General features: G+C 50.1%; 1 protein-coding gene across 2 annotated transcripts in view; it reads left to right on the top strand.

The window, feature by feature from the left end:
• The window catches only part of LOC116945763 (large neutral amino acids transporter small subunit 1), a 59699-nt gene that overhangs the window by 24865 nt on the left and 11304 nt on the right, over nucleotides 1-23530 (top strand). For both annotated transcript variants that reach the window (XM_032960292.2, XM_076069555.1), the window contains exon 4: nucleotides 20462-20567. In XM_032960292.2, coding sequence (XP_032816183.1) covers nucleotides 20462-20567 — 106 coding nt within the window. The remainder of the gene's footprint in view (nucleotides 1-20461; nucleotides 20568-23530) is intronic.

Genomic DNA, 23530 nt, shown 5'->3' with positions numbered 1-23530 from the left:
GTTTAGCCATGTTTGTTTGTTGTAGTACAAAGTTAGCATGATAACTTTAATCTAAATTGTCTTTTAGTTATTGTTTGACTTGCATCCCACTGGGATTTTTGCACACAGCGTTGAAACACGGTGTTTTTTCTGGAAGACTTTTGCTGTTTTTCCCTGGCTTTTTCTGTTGCGTGTAGTCACTTTCAGATGCTTCTTGTTCATGTTTTTGTTGCGGTTGCACCCGAGTCAAGAGCCGCATGGCTCACAGGGTTATCTATACCTAATAAATGAGGCTGAAAAAAACTGAAACATTGAGCAAAATGTCGGAAAACAACCCGCGGTACAATCTGAAAACGCATCGGAGAGAGAGCGAGTCAGCAGATCCGCGAAATCCCACGCGTTGAGATTCCAGCCAGGGTCTGTGGTGGGTTGGGGGGGGGGGGTGCTCTGAAGGGGGAGGTGGGGATGTTGGGGGTGGGGGGCAGGGGGCATGGTTGAACGAGGGTAATTCGGTTCGTAACACCGGCGTAGTCTTACTAATAATAATACCCTTTATGCAGGGAAACCTCAATGAGTTGCAACACTTTTGTTCAGGAGGGGTCTTGCTTTTTGGATGCTTGGCTAATTTCGTTCCCGGCTATTGGCATGTGGGAGACCAGGGTACTAGACGAAAACCCAAGCAAACGAGAGGGTAACATTCAAAGCTTGGCATTGATGGATTGAATCGTCTGTTGCTGTACCACCATCTCTTAGTGACAGGAGCAGCCCAATCCAACATCGCCTGATTAGTTTCAGGCCGTCTCCCATCCGAATACTCACCAGGGTCAACTTTGCTTTGCTTCTGCGGTCTGACGAGATCGGGAGCATCACTGGGCATAGTCAATAAAACGTGGAGCTCTGCCTCAGGACTCCACCACCACATTCAGGATTTGGAATTAAGCCCCTTCGAACGTTTCCATCGCGTGAAAACAAACGGAGATCCATCAATTGTAATGTTTTACCCATTTCTCCTGCCTCTATGCCTCCAGAATATCCCTCAATAACATTTTTGCAACGATTTTTTACTTATTTATCTCAATACCTGCATTTAGAGTTGTTATTATTATTTTACATTGTTTTCGTTTGCTCGCTTTAAATAATGGGTAATTCAATACAAAACGAACGTTCTTTAAATATGCGATATTATTAAAGATATTGCATCTGCTTCATGCACCGTCTCTGTACAACTGTAGTGGGTAAGCAGGGAGAGTGAGACTTGCTGGAGGCAACACGTTTATTATATTTCGATTTAAAGCTTTCGTGACTGCAGGGATTCATGTTCTTGGGTTCTTTCGGTAAAGTCACGTCACTTTACCGAAAGAACCAAGAATACTTTTATTATAACTGAGGGTACATAACACAAAGGGGGGTGACGGCCACTTACACCCGATACTCTACGGAGGTAGCCCCACCGGGCTAATGTGCCCTCACTCTGGTTAGAGCTCTACCCGAGACTGGTGGTAAGCTCTGAACCCACACCCTAGCCAGGGGTTCGAGTTCTGCCCTTTGGGCTCTTCCCTTCAGTCTTCAGAGTGGTTCTTCAGATCCCCTAGCCACACATTCCTTCTTGAACTCTCTAGGGGGCCCTGGAATATACGGCATCCCCCCCCCCCAGCCCCCCTCTTGGGGTCTAGGGTCCTTGTTTGCCCAACGGCCCAACTCATCCCACCTATCCTGTCTACCACCCTCTGTTGGCACATGTCCGCTACTGCAGGTAAGAAGGGGGACCCCCCCAGACGCCCTGGAAGATTTGGTCCCCCACCCCCGCTCCATGTTGACTCCATGGCTACGGCCTTGGTTTAGACACAGCAGCATTTGTCTGACAAGCACACTGCCCTCACCATAGGAATGTGGAATTACCAACAGAAATAACCACTGCCATTGGTGTGATTTTTTTTTTTAAATTTCATCTCAACGACCCAGCTGTGTACTGCCATCGGCTGTCGTTGAGGTCTTCGTGGAGTACACATCCAGAGTCTGTGTACACTTTCGTGTGGGACCGCAGTCCTCGCACATGCGTGTGTGCTGCGTGTGCTGCGTGCGTTTGTGATTGTGTAGCGGTTAGTGCCTTGGACTTCGAACCCAGCGACCCGAGTTAGATTCCCGCTCATGGCCAACACCAGTGACGATTATCTGAACCGGTCCTGGACCTCCCCTCAGTCGACTCGGCCTCAAATGAGTACCTGGTGCGGTGTGTAAACATCGTCATTGGGGAGACAAAGGCGGCTGGGCGTGGTGCTGACCACTCACCTCCTCGTGTGCCGTTCCGGCCTTGATAGGTGCTCGGTAACAGCACTTTCCCCAAAAGTCTGTCAAGGCTATACGGGGGGTCTTTGTGTGCGTTCTCCTGCTGTGCGGCCTCATTGACTGCCCGCAGGAGTGGACTGGTCCCAGGTGGGGACGGCCGTGTCCACGGAGAAGGATGCGGCTTCCTCCAGCGGGTGCCGATTGCCTCGTGTTCCTAAACCGGTTTGCAGCCGGACTTAGCGGTGGCGCCGGCCTTGTGTTGTGGCCATAGTCGTGCAAGGTGGCTGCGCCCGTCTCGCGCAGCGCTTTGGAGACTGGGTTGGTGTTCCCGTAGACGCCGCTGTGTGTGACGGTACTCCCAGAGCCCCTGGGCTGTGAGCTGACAGTTTAGCAAGTAGGTTTATTGGCATGAACTTTGAACTGTTATCTCCTCCTATGCATGGGTTTCCTTCCCCAAGTAAAGTACAAAACAAGGGAATGGCCTAAACCTCGTAAATAAAAGACATGTCACATTGATTTTTTTTAAAAACGTATCAATGCTTTAGGGTTATTGCCGTGGTGTAATCTTCTTCCACGCGTTTGTTCCACTCATGAGATGTCCGCTGTCCTTGCCAACCTTCTCCACGCTGCCCCGTCCTGCGCCATCTCTCTCTCCGCACCTCGGGCCACCGTGTCCCATCGCCCCCCCCCCGCCCCCACCTCTTCTTCTGCCTTGCTCTTGATCTCTTTCCTTCCACTTGCATCACTTGCACCTTCCGACATGTTCCTGTCGTCTGCACATTGACCGAACCACACCAGAGCCTTTTCTCTCTCTCTCTCTCTCTCATCTTCTCTGTGATTTCTACCACCTCGAATCTTCCTCTCACTTCTTCATTTCTCACCCCTTGTCCTTCCTTGTTAAACCCAACATCCACCGCAACATCCTCATCTCTGTGACTGCCATAGCTTGGTCCTCCCTCTTTCTCGTGCCCCAGCACTCGGCCCCATACAACAGCACCGGGCCTCACCAACGTCTTGTGCACTTTTCCCTTCAACCAAACTCGGGGACCCTCTTATCGCTCACCACATCGGTCATCTCTCGCCATTTCAGCCATCCAGCAGCCCTTGTTCTTGTTCTCATCTCTCCTTCTTGTGATCCATCAGCACCACATCCTTGCACCCAGGTACCTTAAATTCGTTTCTTCTTCATTAACTGGTCACTTCTAATTTGCAATCCTCCTTTTCCATTATTTTCACTGAAATTTGCCACCATATATTCAGTTTTTTTTTGGCTGACCCTCAACCCATTCCCATCAATCTTTTGCACCCAGATCTTGAAATCGTCTTCAACTACCCCTCTGCTTTCACCGCATAGCCACAATGTCGTCGGCAAACAACGTCCACCAGGGGGGCTTCCTCTGAATATCTCTCGTGTGTCCAGCACCAAGATGAACAGGAAGGGGCTCAGGGCGGAACCTCGCTTCACTCCCGCTTTAAACTTGAAAGCTCTCCGACACCCCACAGCTGCTTCGCACTTGCATTATCCCTCATTCACACAGTTCCTGAATCAGCCGGACATATACCTCAGGGATACCTCTTCTTCTCATGCACCACCAGGTGAGCTCTCTAGGCGCCCTGTCGTACGCTTTCTCTAGATCAATAAACACCGATATGCAGGTCCCGTTTCTTCTCTCTGAACTTCTCCATCGATACTCTCGGTGAAAAGATTGCATCCATTGTGGACCTTCCGTGTCTGAATTCAAATTGAATCTCACCAATATCCACCAGCTTCCTCAGTCTTCCTTTCTTTGATCCTTTCCCAGAGTTTCACGGTGTGACTTATCAATGCTATTCCTCTGTAGTCCCCACACTCTTATACATCACCTTTACCTTTTAAAGATGGGAACCAATGTACTCTCTCTCTCTCTCCACGCATCTAAAATTTTCTTCTCCATCCAGATTTTTCCAAACAGCCCCATCAATATTTAAACACCCCTTTCTCCCATTAATTTAAACACATCACAATTGGAATCTCATCTGGCCCCACTGCCATTTGGTGTTTCATGTACCGCAGAGCCTCCACCAGAGTTTCTGCAACTACTTCAATTCTTTGTTCCTCAACCATTTCGCGTCTTGGGTTTTCCACATTCAGCAACTTCTCAAAGTGGGATTTCATCTTAAAGCGCCCTAGAAAGGGCGCTTTATAAATAGAATAGAATTAATTTCCATCTCTCTCTCTCTAAGCTTCATCTTATCCAAGATTGTTCGTTCTTCACTGTTCTTAACGACATCCACATGGTCTATGTTCCCTGGTCTTTCTCTGGCTCTTGCCAAACGGGATACCATCTTCTGGCCTTATTTGCCATCAAGCTTCTGGTAGAGTTGTGCAAATGCTGTTTTATTTTGTCACTGCTACCACCCCGCTTTGCCTCTCTTCTCGCTGCCAGGTATTCATTCAGATGGTCCTTCTCTCTCTCTCTTGTCTTCTGACACTTCTTAAACTCGGCCTTTTGCTCTCTCGTTGCCTTTGCACTCCATCACTCCACCACCACGTTTCCTTCTGTTGCATCTGTCTTCCTTTGCTCGCTCCCACTGTACTACCTGCTGCTTCTTCTTTGGTTGTTTCGGTAAAGTCACGTAGAATGAGAATAAAATAATAAATTGATAAAATAAAATAACACAATAATATTCTCACGACGTTTCGGCCACAACACAAGCGGCCTTCATCAGGTGAAGGGAGCGAGACTGTCTGGTAGGACAGCGCTGGAGTGAGAGAGCCACGTTCAGATCACGGCTTTTAAGCTGTGTGAGAGGAACAAAGAGCCTTGACGAAGGAATTAGCATAAAATTTAGCATTGAAAAGGCTGAATGATTAGCTTGTGACTGGTCACAGAAATAGCTATGTTAAAAGTTAAAGCATACACATCCGCAGAGGCACCCATTGTTAAAAGGAATTAGCATAGAATTTAGCATTGAAATAGCTAAATTAAGGCATTCGCTTGTAACTGCTACAGAAATAGTTACGTTGAAGTCAGAGCATACACATTCACCGAGGCACTTAGTACAAATCAAAACAGGAGAATTTAGCATTGAAATAACTAGGCGAATTTAGCATTGAAATAACTGGGTGATTTGCTGGTGACTGGTCACAGAATACTATATACTATATAGTGAACCAATAAAAACTAAAATTTAAATTACCTTCATGTTATCAATAAACTCTATATTCTCCAATCAGCTAAGCTACCAACCATAAGTCGTTATATATCACAATGCTATATGGCGAAAAAATGGGTGGATTCTTACCCTCAAATTTCCGTACCACGGATAGCTACGGGCCCCGTTCAGACGGACGAGTTCGTCCATGGTCGGAACAGAGGAGGGGGAGAGAGACAGCTGCGAAGCCCTAGTATACTCCATGTTGTAAACCATACCATTAACCGTGGTGTGAGAGGTATTAAGAGGCAATGCTCGTCCGTCTGAACGGGGCCCGTAGCTATCCGTGGTACGGAAATTTGAGGGTAAGAATCCACCCATTTTTTCGCCATATAGCATTGTGATATATAACGACTTATGGTTGGTAGCTTAGCTGATTGGAGAATATAGAGTTTATTGATAACATGAAGGTAATTTATATTTTAGTTTTTATTGGTTCACTATATAGTATATAGTATTCTGTGACCAGTCACCAGCAAATCACCCAGTTATTTCAATGCTAAATTCGCCTAGTTATTTCAATGCTAAATTCTCCTGTTTTGATTTGTACTAAGTGCCTCGGTGAATGTGTATGCTCTGACTTCAACGTAACTATTTCTGTAGCAGTTACAAGCGAATGCCTTAATTTAGCTATTTCAATGCTAAATTCTATGCTAATTCCTTTTAACAATGGGTGCCTCTGCGGATGTGTATGCTTTAACTTTTAACATAGCTATTTCTGTGACCAGTCACAAGCTAATCATTCAGCCTTTTCAATGCTAAATTTTATGCTAATTCCTTCGTCAAGGCTCTTTGTTCCTCTCACACAGCTTAAAAGCCGTGATCTGAACGTGGCTCTCTCACTCCAGCGCTGTCCTACCAGACAGTCTCGCTCCCTTCACCTGATGAAGGCCGCTTGTGTTGTGGCCGAAACGTCGTGAGAATATTATTGTGTTATTTTATTTTATCAATTTATTATTTTATTCTCATTCTACGTGACTTTACCGAAACAACCAAAGAAGATGAATCATTGCAGTCACGAAAGCTTTAAATCGAAATTTACCTGCTGCTTATTCTTTGGTTCTTTCGGTAAAGTCACGTCGGTGAAAAAATGAAACAAATTAAATCACAATACCTGCTGCTTTAAGTATTCCACTCGCAGGTCGTTCCCACATTTAATTCACGCTCCCACGAGGCCTTACGTTTTTTTAAGTTCTCCATAGCTTGCCTGCAGAAGTTTTCTTCCTCATTGTTTAGTTGCCACCACTTCACCCTACTACAGTTCTTTCGTCTCGCCTTCCTCTTTGTAACTTCTTTCACGACGCAATCTGCCACCAGTAGTCTATGGTGTCCAGTCGCACAAAACGCTCCATGGATCACTTAGCAGTTCTTCACTCCTTGCAGGTGCTTCCCCCTCCACCAAAATCAAATCTATCCGGCTCTTCACCTCTTCACTCTGCTAGGTCATCAAATGTCCCTCCTGCTTCTGAAAGGAGGTATTCACCACTGCAAGATCGTTTGCCCTGGGCCATTCGAAGAATGTCCTCTCCTGCCCCATTCCTACTGCCATATCCACATCCTCCATGGTTCTCTTCATATCCGTCCTTACCTCTTCCCACTCTTCCATTTAAGTCTGTGCCCATCACCACTGCTTCATCTACCGGTAAGCTCTGAAACTCCTGGTCTAAGCTCTCCCAAAGTTAATCTGTCTCTTGCCCACTGCAGCCCATTTGCGAGGCATACGCACACGCCACATTTAAAAACCCCCCACTGTCCAGTACTAGTCTGACGATCGTCAGTCTGTCATTCACTTGTCTGACTTCCACCAACTTTGTCTTCATCTCCTCACTCGGCACAACTCCAATCCCATTTCGCCTTGCTGTTGTTCCATGGTGTAGCAATTTAAAACTATAGCTCTGCTGCCTTTCCATTTTATTTTGTACACTTTCCTCCTTCTCAAGCAGTCCGCTAATTCCTCATCTTTTCCTGTCATCGTTCCAATATTCCATGTGGCCAACCTTATCTTCCTCCCAAACAACCTTCTGCTCTTTCCATTTCGTTTCTCCATCTTGATATGTGCAGACAACGTAACTACCACCGCCCGGGTCTGCAATCCCTGCAGCGGCGGAGTCATTGGGTCCTGAGATTCTTCGCACCCAATGCCCACTTAAGGGCTGCGGGGGACTGAGGGCCATTTGTTTGCAAGGACTTTGCATGTTTTGGCTTTAGGGTTTTATGGCTGGTTGCCACCAGATGCCAACCCTCCTCCTTTTATCCTGGCTTGCGATAGGCAGGAACAAATTTGGTTTGCCCATTTCAATCCGGAGGGCGCCGGTTCATTCTCCCAGCACAGCAGTTGAAGCAACAGTGCAAGTTTCTTAACCCCCTTCCCCCCTCCAACCGCCTCTGTCTGCTCAGCAATGTAAATGTGTACCACCACAGTCGATGGGCAGGTCGCGTGTGGTGTGGTAAAGTGTGGGTGCTGCCACCTCTTCCGAGTACGTCTGGCCGACGTGGAAGAGCTCCCTCGATCGGCCGTCCCGCGGCCGGCAGTGGCGGGAGCGAGCCATCGCAGGGCTGCACCTCAAACATTTTAATCTGTTGCCGTGATGAGGCCTCCGTGTCCCTGTGCGCACACGAGTGGCTCGGTACGATGCTCCAGCTGCACCGCCGTGCCCACGCGGGGCTTTTCCGCGCAGCTGAACGGCGACGGTGCCGCTCGTGGGCCCCGCGGGGCGAACGCCGAGAGGCCATGCGTGCTGCCGCCAGCCACTAGGGCTGCGTTGGGAACCGGCTTGTAGCCCGCGCCGGCATGGAAACGGCACGGTCTTCAGTCGAAGTAGTTTTGAGTTTTTGATTCGTTCGTCCGGCTCTGCTGTGCTGCAAGCGAGTTCTCGGCGGAGGGTGTTGATTTTGGCATGGATGATGTCGAGTGGATTCGGTACAATTAAAATATTCGTGTTGCTGACTTGCTGCTACGTGCGGTTTACTGTGTGCCAACATTCTGGAAATGTATAACATTCGCATGCGGTGGTCCTGCTGGCTTGGAGATCAGAGCGCTGAGCTGGCACCGCTGCGGTCCTGGGTTTGCATCCAGTCAGCTGCCTGTAATTAAACTGGGTTCCCAGGTGTAGCGAGATGATGGTCACCAATGATCGGGGGGAAAAAAAAGCATTACATTAAATTTGGTTCTGTTCTTAATTTGGCTACATAAAAAATATTGCTTTGTAATGTGACGAGCATTATTCCCCGTGGCAGGGAGGGTGGTAATGCGCTGTCCCCATAATGAGTGAAATGGAGATCGCTTTTGCAGGGATGTTGCAAGTAGTTCTAATGTTTACCAGTTCTGTGGTTCGTTTTCTAATGTGGAGAGTTGTGCCGCTCTGCGAGGGTTCCAAATGGATTATTTTACTCGCAACACTTGAGAGCACAATGGGGGATAAAAATACAAACACAATTAATAGAATGGAAAAAAAAATAATATGAAAAAAAAGAAATTAAAACTGTTGGGGCAAGTCCTGTTGGAGAGCACCTTAGAAGAGAGCACCACGCCGGGTCACCTTTTGTCGCCCCAGTGCCAACGTTTATTACACACCTGCACCAGGTAGTCATTTAAGGCCGAGTCGACCTAGGGGAGGCCCAGTACCCGTGCAGATATTCGCCACCCGTTGTTTGGCCGTGAGCAGGAATCGAGCCTCCGGTCGCCAAATTCGTAGCACGTTGCACTAACCGCTGCGATGCTGCTCCCGACATCGCGTACCCAGGCGTGCGCGAAGGCATGCTCGTCTGCATGTCCAAACCCATGGATCTCGCTCGCTCGCTCGATAGCACTTTATATTGTGTGGAGCACCCTTGAAATACACGGTGGGTCTTATGCACGACCATATTGTTGGCAAGGGTTCAACCTGGGCTATATCTGGGCACTGGCAGCTGTGCAAGTGGCCTGTGGTCCAGCACTGTGAAGGCAGCAGCAAGGGGTTGGTTGGTTGGATCGCCGAACAACTCTTATGAAACGCCAATCCTGTGGGCGTTGAGGTGCCCGTACGCCATGATAAGGCACTAGAGCGAGTGGTGGTGGACTAATCGCCATCGGTTTCCGTCTGTATGGGGATGGAGTGTTTGCCCCCCCCCCTCTTGCGCGAGGTGAGTTTTCTCCGGGAGCTCCAGTGCACTCCCGCACGTTGAAAGAAACTCGTCAATAATTTGCTGAAAAACATCTGAAAATAAAAAAACCCCTTCTGAAAAAGGAGTCTTACAACTCGGAGTGGTCCTCTTGGGTGAATGGGTAAATGATTACGAAGCTGCAGGCAATGTCCCCAGCAACGCACCGGATTAGCTTTGAATTTTTTTTCTTCCAGGAAAATTGTGAGAATTCCTCTTGTCCCCTCTGCTGGTACAAAGCAGCTTGAGCGGCTGTGCCGCTGCTTTATGAGATGTTTAACCTGGCCTCGGTTTGGAGTAGCGGGGTATTTTCTCGTTAAGTTGCCGGTGGGAGAATTCCATCACTGTGTGGGTGTTGGCCACGTGAACCGGGACTGGCTCCGCAGTTCCCAGGGCTTATCTGCTTTGGAGGACGGTGGACGTCGCTGGCGCGGCATCAGACACCCGCGGCATCGGACGAGACCTGCAGGGAATGTTAATAAAAGCGCGGCAGACATTGTTGCAATTTCCTCTGCCTCATTGTCTTGGAATAAACCCGTAAATAGTGGAAGGAAATGCCCATTCCAGCAAAACAAGATTCCTGTTATCCTTCTTTATGCTTTTTTTTTTAACAATACTTTGCTACTTTGTATCGTATATATCTTGCAACGGGCTGCCGTCTGCTGTGTCCAAGGACGGACAACAAGACCGTTGAGTTGGAGATTAATGGGCGGGTTTCACGACCTTGAGGTTTCTACGAAAATTACCAAGTTTGTCAAAAGACTTGCTTAACAGTTGCACACAATGAGCGAAAAACCGTTGTCGAATGGCTTGCGCAAGAGGAACAATAAACGTTCACCTCTGGCGGCGCACACTTTCTCCTAGAATAAAAATAAATATTGCCGCCGGACAGGCGCTGGTGATGCTGTGAACGACGGGGGAACTACGTGAGCACCGAGAGACGGCTGTGGAAGTCTCTTACCCACGCTTTGCCGTTCCGCTCGCATCCCGTTTGGACGGCCTCGTGCCTCGCGCCACTCTTCTTTGCTGGTCCTTTAGTTCAGCGCGGTGAAGTATGGTCAAATGACCTCCACACTTCTTGTGTGGTGTGGGAAGGCTCTCGTCCGTCATTGGCAAGGTAAATTGTGCCAGACTTAGAGTACGGGTCGGCAACCTGCGGGCTTCTTTTGATGAACCGCCTCATGACGTTATTATCAATGGCCACCGTATCTTGAAAAATTTAGATTTTTTTCCCGCTGAATTCGAAACCAATGCCCCCCCCCCCCCCCCCCAAAGACCATTGGCGACACGGCTGTCTCGTCTCCACGGCTCGTCGGCCAGCCCCCCGCCCCATGCCGCTGCCACGTGCGTGCTATACAACCGCTGGTGTAAAGGTTACCTTGAGACACTAGCCACTCTAGTGTCCAACGCTCTCGATTTGGTGGCCACATCCTCGAGGGCACCCTCAGGAACGCGAGCGCCCTCGAGGACGGCGGACAAACGATGTCACCTGCTGCTGCTGCTGCTGCCGCCGCTGCTGCTGCTGCTGCTGGAGCGGTGCTGGCCGATTTGATGTCGGCTCCACGTGACGTGGCTCGTACGGACGCCGCCGACTGGTAACAGCCCACGGCCACGCGTTCGACGGTAACCTGCACGCGTTTACCCTGTCGCTCGCAGCCAGAGTCAACATTCTTCACGAGCCAATGAGAAGCCTCTGGCGCTCTGTGTTATTGTACGACAGGAGCTGTAGGAGACGATGAGAGAGAGAGTGAGAGAGCCATCCTGTCGGTGTGTTTCGGTTGTCCAATGCCTCTCTCGATGGAGTGGTGGCGCAGTGGTTCGCACACTGCGCTATGAGCCTGGCTGGCAACCGGCCAACATCGGTGACGACATCTCAACTAGTATGGTCAAACATTGCCCCATCACCGCAATGGTGCGAGGAGTCCATGATCCAGCAGTGGACTAATAACCACAAACTTTATACATTTTATCATGTATGTGCACCGAACTTTTTTGTCACTCCGCTGCTGGACAAGGTTCTCTCCCCCACACTGTGCGCGTCGTGTGTGGTGGGGGGGGGGGGGGGGGTGTTATCTGACCATATTTCACAATCGTGCTCGGGTGTGTGAAGGTGGGCGAGTGCAGTTCGTCCCAGCGTAGGCGTACAGTACGGCGATGGAATTTTCCGCCGCCGCTCGCTGACTCTCGGCGTTCCCCTGCGTCTCACCTGCAGCAACCGCCGAGGTTGTACGAGCACGTTCCGTTGGCGGCGTGACACGCGCGCCCAGCTTCCTCGCCTCGCTCGCCTGTGACGGCGCGCGTCCGCGTTACGCGTGCCCCTAGTCGCCCCGCGCTCCAATCCCAACGAAATTTTGGGGGAGGGCGCCGAATGTTCGGCGAACTGTGTTGACGCCCGTGTTGACGCTCTCTCGGCGGCGAGGGATTATGAGCGTGCGCGAGTGGTGTTTGCAGGACAGCTCACGCTGGAGGAACGCGCCATGCCCGCTTGGAGATGGTGTGGAAGAGCGGGCACAGCACAGTTTGTTTTAGGGCGAGAATATTTTGCACACGGGGGGGGGGGGGATTGAATGGCCGCTTTTGTTCCACACTGGTGGAGCGGCGGGTGCAGTGGTTAGCGCAGAGAATGAAGGACGGTACAACGTGTGATTGTAATGGTGGAGATGAGGTGAAAAAAAATAAATGAGAGGGAGCAATGGGACGAATCTGTGCTGTGTGAATTTGGTGAAAGCGAAATTGATGACAGTAAATGACGACGAATGGATTGACTGAATGGGGGGAATGAGTGATAGCCATGTAATGAGAATATGAAGGGGTGGTGGTTATGAGGGGGAGATTAAGACGTCGTGGGGTGTGAGTTATGGAAATAAGTGAGTTTTGAGTGAAGAGCGGAAACTAAGTGAGCGAAGGTGACTGTTTAATGCAGTTATGCGAGGAGGGTCGAGATATTGGTAATTGCAGGGAAGATTTAATATGATATATACAGTGAGGGAAAAAAGTATTTGATCCCCTGCTGATTTTGTACGTTTGTCCACTGACAAAGAAATGATCAGTCTATAATTTTAAAGGTAGGTTTATTTGAACAGTGGGATTAAGGTCTGGAGACTGGCTAGGCCACTCCAGGACCTTAATCCCATAGAAAATCTGAGGGAGCTGAAGGTTCGAGTTGTCAAACGTCAGCCTCAACCTTAATGACCCAAAACACACGGCCAAGGCAACAAAAGAGTGGCTCAAGAAGAAGCACATTAAGGTCCTGGAGTGGCCTAGCCAGTCTCCAGACCTTAATCCCATAGAAAATCTGAGGGAGCTGAAGGTTCGAGTTGTCAAACGTCAGCCTCAAAACTTTAATGACTTGGAGAAGATCTGCAAAGAGGAGTGGGACAAAATCCCTCTTGAGATGTGTGCAAACCTGGTGGCCAACTACAAGAAACGTCTGACCTCTCTGATTTCCAACAAGGGTTGTGCCACCAAGTACGAAGTCATGTTTTGCAGAGGGGGTCAAATACTTATTTCCCTCATTAAAATGCAAATCAATTTATAACATTTTGACATGCGTTTTCTGGATGTTTTTGTTGTTATTCTGTCTCTCACTGTTCAAATAACGTACAAAATCAGCAGGGGATCAAATACTTTTTTCCCTCACTGTATATATGATATGTATACGTAATACCGTACATCTCTTGGGTTGGCCACATTTTTTTCAACTCTTTGAGTTGGCGGCCTTAAACTTGAAAATAGCCACACAGTTGTGTGGTTTCTGGCCACGAGAAGTATCCACACTCGCTGGCCAGGACGTAGCACGGCTCGCGAATGTGGACAGTGGAGTATCGTGGCTCGCGTATTCATCGCCTTGGTCCATTTGAAATTTCACACGATGTCCACAATGCGCGCCGTGGCATTTAACAACGACCCATGTTTCTCGGAATGACCAGCGATGCGTTAAAAAAGGCATCAAAAGCGGCGCCAATTCTATCCACCAGCGCGGCATTTGAGACATTGAGCACGTTTATGAAACCCCCCCTGACTCTCTCTGGACACCCAGCAGCATAAAGAGGTTCTTCACCACCGTTCGTCGATTGGCAGCTCTGACCAGCGTGGAAGAGTAGGCCAAAGTACCTTCTAGACGGGCTCTTGGTGACGCGAACGAGCGACGTTGCACCTTTACCTGGGTGGGGGGGGTGGGTGGCACGCGCCTCCAGCGCGATGCATGCAGCGCGATGCATGCGGCGGCACGCGTACTTTCGCGCGGTATTTGCCCCGTGCGTTTCGAGTACCAGGATAGATTTTAATCGGCGAGTCGCTGGATCGTTGCATTCCTGATGGCTGCGCAACGTGCCCGCCCAGGCAGCGCCCGCGAGCCGGCGGAGCTGCGGGTGCGGCAGGCGCGTCGTACGGACGTTGAGGAAGTGCGTAGCGGCGTCGGCGCGCACCGGAGCGCCGGCGCGCCGCGCTTGACCAGCCGTGGGTGGTGCCCGACGTGCCAGGTCGGCCTTCGTGGCGCCTAGCGGAGATGATGAGCGCCCGATTTTTTTTATTTTTTTTTGGAACGGTGGAAAAATGTTACAAAGCAACGTCTGGGTTCTTTCGTTCGTCGTTCGCACCGGATGCGAGATGATGAGCCATCTGGCTTCCATGAGAGATTTGTTCATGACGCTATCCACATATACAAGCACAGAGACAATTTCAACCGAGAAGATGGATTCTATCTTAGCAATCATTGGAAAGATTTGATAAACCATTTCAGGTCTTAATTGATTGTTCACGCTTACAGTGGCTTTCAGACAGCATACATTATACAAATTTCGTCTCCCCCCTCCTCTTTTCAGAATATAGATGGACTAGTCCTGGGCAAACTGCCAAATCGTTGCGCGTGGCGCTAACGTTTTTTATAAATAAATAAATGCGCCGTTTAAAAATAAATGTATGCAAACCAACACACCTGAAGACGACCGTTTGAGTTATGGTCGAAACGTCGTGAGAATTTTTTATTGTTTTATATATATTTTATTATTTTGTTGTTTCTCTTCAACGTGACTTTACCGAAAAAACTAAGAACATGATGAGCCCCTTTCGGCGTTGCTGGCTTGATAGACGGGAAGCCAATTGGCCACGTGCTCCATCGCACAGGTGTGGCGGTGTCTTTCATCTTTCACTTGCGCGGGGGTATGAGCTCGGTGGCCGGGAATGCGAGCGCGTCTCTCCTGCTGGAGTGTCCCGAGGAAGTGTGCAGAGCCACTCTCCGAAGGGTGCGGGTTGACATTCTAGTTCTAGGGTTCAACTCGAATTATTGTCCATGAGAATGTTGTGGACTTGCCGTCGCCGCTTATTTTTGTCATATTCCAAAAGTAGGACGAAGTACTCCCTCTGTCGGCGGAGGCCTTTCCACCGAACGGTGGCGTGAACGTGCTAATTGCAGGGCTGCACCGTTTTACATTGCCCTCCGAAAGCGCGTCGGCATTGAAGAGAGCGACAGTCGGCCCTTCGCAGATGGCTAGCCGTGACGAACCAGAGCATTTGCATGGAGGTGGCAATGCGCAAAAATGTCTTCTCGGAAGTTGTTGCACACTAAATGAAATTACATTCGTTGTATCACCGGCGCGTGTTTTAGATTTTAAAAATAAATCAATTCTCCCCTTCCCCTGGGCACGCCAGAAACCCACGTGTTTCAAATGCAGCCGGTGTTATTATTCTGCGCGCTTGAATCAAATTATCTCGTGCACCAGCTGCTGTTGGTTGTTGCGTCTCGTGGTCGACGTAATCGGACGGCCGGCTTCCTCCCACCACCTCGGTACCGTCGGGACTAACCGAGTTACGGCCGAGGGTGAAATCTCGCACGGGGGTACCCTCCCGGCCCAGCCGGGACCGCCAGCGCGCGCCAGTCCCTGGTCACGTGCGAGGGTGGCGAGGGTGGCGAGGGTGGCGACTTGTGGCGCCATAGGAGGAGAGCTCCCCTGGGGGTTTGGGGTGCGAGAGGGGGGAGAGGGGGGAAACAACGCGTGTCCGGTCGTCCGCAACGTTATCCAAAAGCACATACGATTCTTTGTTTGTGCATTAGTAATCTTTTGTTTGACTGACCCTGCTTTACAAATGCATCGCCTATTTATTTTAGAGACGTTGAACACTTGTCATGGAAATATATTCCGAGGGCGAAGTGTGAACGGTCGGTGGATCTCGCGCGCGGTGGGGTCAAATGCGTCTACGTCTGGCCAGCGTGGAGGAGAGTAAGGCAAATACTCTCCAGAGTAGCTCTCTGGAGCACCCTCCCCGCATACGGCCCTTCCACCAGCAGCGGCGTGAGCAGGCAATTGCAGGGCTGCGCCGTTACCTTCGATTTCATCATGTTTTTGAACATGTAATTGTTTTTGTCTGAATGAAATAAAAGTTTTAACTTATTGTAATTTTGCCTACATTCCGTACAGCTCTGCTCTCTGTCTCATTCGGCTGTGTTGTTGGTACTTTGTTTCTTGCCCGTGTTTCGTGTTTGCAATCGATCACTTTCAGCCCTTTATCATTCCGCTGATGGATGGAGACCTCCCTGCACTGTTACCAGTCATGGAGTCCGTCCGACCATACTTCACCACGCTGGGCGGTGTGGGTTGGATGAAGGTGGTAGTGCCCGGGGACCGGTTTTCGGATATCGCCGGCCACGAACGTTTTGCCGTGACCGGGAATCGAACTCGGGTTGCCGGGGTTCAAAGCGCAGCTCCCCCCACCCCGCAGCGGACGCTCCTCTACCTGTGAACGCTGCAAAGGCCTCGGCGGAAACGCGCTTTCAAATTGTGGCCGCCGGAGGAGAGCGCTACTCTGGACTGTGGCGCTTGGATGTCTTGGCTGCTTTACGAGCGTCGATACGTCGACACACGTCGGCATTAGCGCCCTGGTGCCGCCTCTCGTTTAAAGTGGCACAATTTGAAGCCACCACCGGGGCCCGCCTCAGGCTTGTACGGGCAGAGTCGGGTGCGGGATTACAAAAGCCACTTCGGTGAACCTGCGGTTATTTTCACGAGGGAATCGCGAACTCTGGTGGAGGATTAACATTCCATCTGCTGATCCCTTTATAATCTGCGCTATTAGGACACGGAGCATGTGATATGGACCTATGGCTGAATATTGAGGAATGTTCAGCCATTTTTGGACTTGTGTGTACAGTAAATGCATAACGGGTAAAGGTGCATCCCTGATGTTGCATTCTCACGCCAATGCTGGCAGAAGGGCCTTCTCAGTTTCAGTTTAATTTATTTGGTATAGCACTGTGAGCCATTCGGCTCTTGAATCGGGTGCAACCGCAACAAACAAAAAACAAAAACATGAACAAGAAAACATCTTAAAGTGACGATGTGACTGTGCAAACAGAAAAACCAGGAAAAAACAGCAAAATAAATATTTCATGAAATAGCACCGTACACCAACGCTGTGTGCAAAAATCCCAGTGGGATGCAAGTCAAACAACAACAACTACTTGGGGAAGTAGTAATAGGTTTTACCCTTTTAACTGGCACAAAAACTGACACCTTTATTCAAGGCATCATGTTTGCAATAACCACAACACAAGCAGTCAAAATGCAAACAAAAGAGACAACTCTGATAATAATATGCACTGTCCTTGAAATTGATTGGTTCACACCCGAGACGGCTTTCTTAGAGCCTAGTCTCCACTGGTGTTGGACCAGACGACGCCAAAAAGTGTCAATCAAATTCAAGGACAGTGCATATTATTATCAGAGTTGTCTCTTTTGTTTGAATTTTGACTGCTTGTGTTGTGGTTATTGCAAACATGATGCCTTGAATAAAGGTGTCAGTTTTTGTGCCAGTTAAAAGGGTAAAACCTATTACTATATCTTGTTACTGGCAAAGGAGGTCTCATAATGTAAATACTTGGGGAAGATCTACAGAGCCCCTGTCGAGGGTATTTTGTCCTACTCTTCCAAGCTGGACAAATGTTTTGGAAGTGGTGGGAGTACCCACACTGTATCCCACCACAGGTCCCCACGTGATCTGTGTGTTTTTATATTCAGTATATAATAACGTATACATTTTGTACGTAATCGGTTGTCACTTGAGCAGTCACGTTGGAACGTTATCACGTGCCGATCGGTTTGATCGTCACTCGGATTGAACTGGATTCTGCTATCGATTTTGACGACGTTGGGCTAATCGATTCTGTCGATAATTGATTAACAAACGCTACTTCCACCACACAAGGCGAGTCACTTTGGTGAAGGTGGGAGCCCAGGAACCGGTTTGAATATCGCTCATCACTGTTGTTACCCATGGCCGGGAGTCAAACTCGGGGGAAATCGGCGTTCGTAGCCATCGCTCCACCCACATTAACGCTGAAACCGAAGTCATTCGCATTCGCCGTCCTAAGTCTCTCCCGCGCCACAATTGGAGGGATGCCATCGGAGGCGCACGAGGTACGGCACTGCAGCGATGCTGCAGTGCCGAGGCCTCCTCAACCTGCTCCAGCAGTGCCCTGTAGGCTTGTAGTGGGGATGATGAATGGGGATTAAATCCATTCGCGACTCCTCCTCTCCTGCGACCAGGTACATAAGTGAAATGTCTGAATCGGTGTGGGTGCCACATTTTTCTTAGTCCAGCAAGTTTTAAAGAGTTCTAAGTCTGTCGCCACGCCGGTCAGTGAGGATCTGTGAAGGCTGCGGGGGGGCGGGGGGGGCGGGGGGGGGGGTGGCAGCCGCAGCCCCAGCCCCTCGGCGTGAACTCCCTTCCTGGCGTCGTTGATGCCTGCGTTATGCAACGACGGCGCGTTTGATGTGCACCCAGAGGAAGAAGCGAGGGGACCCTCAAACAAACTCGCCAAGTGTTTGTGTCCCCCCCGCTGCTCCTCTTTCTTATGTAACCACGTCCTGCGCCACCCCCCCCCCCCCCCCCCACAATGCCGCCTCGAGCCCCGTAGGGGTCCCCAGTTGTGAAATCGCCGCTCGGAATGTTTTGCCCCCTGTTTCACCTTTCCTTGGATTTATTTTTTAATCGAAATTTCTTCCGCCGCTGCGCGGTGGGGGGGGGAGGAGGAGGAAGGTCATTGTGTTGGATTGAGATAACGGCGGCGCGATAAAACCTCGTCGCATTGTGCGCGCAAACGCGCGTGAACCTTCCATTGTCAATATCGGCGGCGCTATAAACATCAACGGGAGGGCCCCAGTGTCAAAGCGGGGTCGGCGCACACTTGACGTTGCGCGAGGCTCGTCGCGCCGACGGTGACCGCCGTCCGCGGGATCGCTCGCGCCGAGCCGAGCGTCCACACGGCCCCTTCGCTTGCGACGGGGCCGTGCTGTGACGCTAGAGCCGTGCGCGCTCTCTCGCTGATGTTGTTGTTGTTGTTGCATCGGGGGAGAACTCGGAGTGGCAAGGGGAGGTCTCGTTCATTTCTGGCAGTCGCATGCTGGGGCATTATCGTGGCCAGCAAAGGGCGATGATCGCTGCTCTGTGTGTACCGCATAATCCCAAAGAGAGTACTTTGCGGGCAAGGAGTCAAAATTGTTTAAAATGTGCACCCAAGACAACTCTTGCGAATGATTCCAGGGGATCTTTAGCGTCCAGTCTTGAGCGGACGGCTTTTAATGGCTAGTAGTCCCACAGCGCCGCAGAGATAACAGAGGCGGCTGCCAGATTCAAACCGCAACCCCTGCAACAGGTAGCGAATGCACCACCCCTGAGTTGAGGCACCACCCCCTCTGGAAGTCGAGGTGGCTTGTAGCCTCACCAGGGATAACGAGGATGCCTTAACCATCGAACTAAGACGGTTACTGCATTGCTCACTTACGGTTGTGCTTCTGTGGCCGTCTGGAACGCTCTTCCTTTCGATGTTAGGAAAGCCATTGGAGCTATGCGCTTTTAAATCTAAATTGAAAACGATCTTCTTTTAGAACCTTTGTGATTAGTTTGTTGTCCTTCGCCTGCACCTCCGATTAGCACGGCTGACTACATAAGGTGCGAAAGAAGTTCAACGTACATACATCAGTTGACGGCCAATGACGAGCCGTGTTACGTATACTGTACACGCACAGGCCCTTTAGGTCATGTGAGGATGTTCTTTTTTGTAGTCTCGCTGACCTATTGAGGGGGGGGGGGGGCAGGGGGGTTAGCCTAGTCATTGAGCCTTGGGGTCAGGCGACTTGAGATCGCGTGACATTTTTCCCAGAAGCGCGCCCCGCTGTGCGTCCCGAGCTTGACCACATGACCCACGGTCGTAGTCTTGCGGCGCTGCCTTTCAACAAAAGGAAACATGTTTTTGCGCTCTTTCCTGTACGGCACGCTACAGACAAGACGGCCACGCGGGCCGAGGGACGGTCAGCCACTGGAGAGGCCTAGCCAGGTCCAAGAGGGTGCCAGTTTGCAACTGGGGACGAAAAATGGATACACAAGTGTTGTTGAAATTTTGTGTACACTGTGCAGTGAGCATTGTTGTGGTCACACACAGACTGGTTCCAACCATCATAATGTGGAGTTTCCGCCGGTGGCTCTGGTCCAGCAGTGGAGATGAGCACTGCCTCGTGCTCGCTTGAGCATGAGACACTTTAACATCTCTTCTTTTGTTGCTCTACACTATAATAGTTATTCTTATTATTATTATTTACAGCCCTTTGTCAAGCCATGGCTGGATGAAAGCCCTCCCCATGTAATCTCAGTCACGGGGAATGTTTTACCATACTTCACCACGCCGGTCAATGCGGGTTGGTGAAGGCTGAATAGCTGACCCCAGCTGCGGGTGCTGCTGTGCAGTAGAGTTGCTCAGGCCTACACGGCACTCAATCCTCCTCCGCCGCGCCCCACGGAGGAGCTCTGCTCGCTAACTTACCCGTGCCGCCGCTGTCTCTTCCCACGCCCCTATATTTGTGTCCTGCAGGTGACGTCCCCTACCTGGAGTCGGATAAGGTGTTTGACGGAACAAAAACGGACGTGGGCAGCATCGTGCTGGCTCTCTACAGCGGCCTCTTCGCTTACGGAGGATGGTGAGACCCACAGTCACCATCCATCTATCGTCCATCATCACCATCACCAGTAGCCATGATCAATCCACTGATGGGTGAGAGCCTCCCCAAGCAGTAGCTATCTACCACAATTCCACCCAGCGCCTACTGCATACAAGAGCTGATTTCATCGCTCCATCTCCTTGGCGGGCATTCATTGCACTGTCGGCTAGGGGGTAATGGGGAGGAGGACGTGGGACCGAGATAAAACAAAGATTCGCGTAATGCAAAACAAGTGTACATTAGGCTAAGACAACAGTCATTCTTAATGTACGTAGAATATGATGAGGATGGAGAATGTCTTATCTGTTGTTTTTTTGGTTATCGGTTTACCTGCCAACGGCGTTTGTGGTCCACGACCTTTGACAAGCGAGGAGCAGCTAATGGATTGAGAACCAGCATGCACCTGAGCAGCACGAATGAGCACGTTTGACCTGCGATCCGGATAATCTGCCCATGGATGAACAAGGGAAGCGCTCGGATATCCGATTATTTGGGCAATCGAATACTCGACGGATCATAAATTCGAATACTCGACTGGTTGGATAAACACGGATGGGGTTGGGGGGGAAAAAACTAATCTCAAATCTGTTGTCAAGTGCACCTCTGGGTGGGATCCTAACACGTTCCACTTATTCCGGCTCAGAGGAGTAATTTTCACGACGATGATGATGATTATCGCGGTGTTAGTTTGATCATTGTATTTCACGTTCCAATTGTACATTTGTCCACTTTGCTGTACTTCCAGTACCGATAGAGATCACCCTAAAAGGTCTTCAAATGCAGTTTGCTCGGCAAAAGCCTGCCACGAGCCTTCTAATCATTGCGACTTTACAATCTACAACGCTTTTAAACACTTGTGTTGTAAGATGCACGGTAGAAAAATAAATAAATCCACGATGAACATGATGATATCATGTTAATGCTCATGCCTTAAATTGCTCCCAAAACCATTTTGCAAAATACTAATTTAATCGTCAATGACTAGTTAATTAAAAGGTTAATTATTGCGCTTATGGCATTCCATAAATATTTTATTGGGAAATTAAATTAGATTTTTTTTTTAAAAATTATCACCGATAATCACGAGAGAACACTCTTTTGCCAAACGGATGACGCATATCACGGACCTTGTTTTGTACGACACGTATATATCGCCGTACCCCGGCAACACCGCTGACGCGCAGTGTGCATCGTGTACTTGTGTTACACGCAGTCGCAAACACCTCTTGCGCGGCACGTGTCCAGCGGGCACACGGCAGCGGGCACACGGCAGCGGGCACACGGCAGCGGGCACACGGAATCCGCCGCCACGCGTTCCCATGATGCGTCATCGCGTGGTTGGCAGCGTCTCCCACTCGCTCCGTTTCGCGACAGTGCTCCCTTTGTATTCACGGCGGCGGCGGCTGCATTGTGTTTCGAGCGTCCGTCACCGGGCGGACGAATCTTTAAGCATGCGTGAAATGGTTCGTGATGGCCCCTCTGCTGCGCTCGTTTAATCTGCGGACGAGAGCGCCGGCCACCGTGCCGCTATTGCTGCGCTCGCGCGTTTTCCCCCATTCACGCGTGCGCCGGTGTTGTGTTAGCGCTGCGCCCGGCACTCTGCCAGACGCGCGTTCCCATTTTAAGCCGTCGGGAATCAACCGCTGAGCGAGCGGCCGGGCCTAATCGTATTGTTTTATTGCGACGTTGTGTCTCCATACTCGATCAAATGCTGGGGCAGCGGTGAGCTACCGATGAAAAACAAGCCACACGGTATTGCGGTTGTGGCCATGCAACCTAAAACCACGGACCACACGGTTACACCGCCGTAGTCTGTGCTGATTTTAACGGAGGAGGAACAACAAAACAACATGAACTCTCACCTGAAGCCCTTTGGCCAGCAGCAGACCTCGACAACCAGCAATTTAGCTGCTGAAGATATTCCTGACATACGCAAGACTAGAGCTGCTGAAAATTCCACATTCCTATGGTAGAGGCGTTTCTTTCCATAACAAAACCACCGCTGTCTGTGCCACCAAGTGGCATACATTTTATTGACCCCCCCCCCCCCCCGGTGTGATGAGTCGACGTGCAACTTGGAAATTAACTCGCAACTTTCCGATGGTGAGCCAAGTGCTTGTATAACCACTGGGAATTTAACAATGCCATTTTTTATTTCTTTAGAAATTCCTCGCCGAGTTTCCAAGGCTTTTATTGTTTATATTTTTTTCCAGAGGTCCATTGGAAACGAGAGAAACCCACGCGCATTGCAAGGGCTGTGGGATGAGTCGTGAACCCGTTTGCTCGACTGCCATCTCCTGGCCATTTTGCCTCACCCAGCCACGGTCGGAATGCCACAACCCACGGGGAAGTTGTAACAAGATCCTCGCTCTGCAAACTAACCTTTCTGAGGGGAGATCCAGACAAGTGTGCGTTTTGGGAAGCCGTTTCATTCTCCCGCAACGCATAGGACCGCACGCACGGTCTTCCGTGATGATTTTTTTAAATTTACATTTTTTGTAATAGTATGTATGTCGTGTTGTCTCTTAAACTGTGATTCCTGTTATTGTTCGTTTTAACGTCTGCAGTTTTCCTGGGTGAAAAGTGGGCTTAATTTTTTTTTCCAATCTTGGCCAGCTGGCTCAACAACTTAATAAACAACAAAACCGCCACCATTCGGGGGCTGCCTCTCATCCCCTTCTCCCAGCCCTTTTCGAACTTTCTCCTCACCTCCTCCGTCCTCCACCATTCGCCTTTGCTTCCCTAACGACCCCTCATTTACATCTCCCCCCCCCTCACCACCCCGGGCTGTATCAAATCACTTCCTCTGCCTGCCAATCCAATACGAGTGTTTCACAACCCTCCAATCAGATTGCATGCTTGGCACATCAGCGCCCCCACGTGACAGCTCGTCAATGCGAAGCGAGGACCTTAACTTGAATCCGCAAAGCCATTCAGCTCGG

Source organism: Petromyzon marinus, chromosome 25 (genome assembly GCF_048934315.1).
Source record: "Petromyzon marinus isolate PM22_M1 ecotype Great Lakes invasive population chromosome 25, UKy_Petmar_22M1.pri1.0, whole genome shotgun sequence".
NCBI classification, from domain to species: domain Eukaryota; kingdom Metazoa; phylum Chordata; class Hyperoartia; order Petromyzontiformes; family Petromyzontidae; genus Petromyzon; species Petromyzon marinus.
The sequence above is the reverse complement of the archived record's forward strand: the minus strand, read 5'-3'. Positions and strand labels throughout refer to the sequence as shown.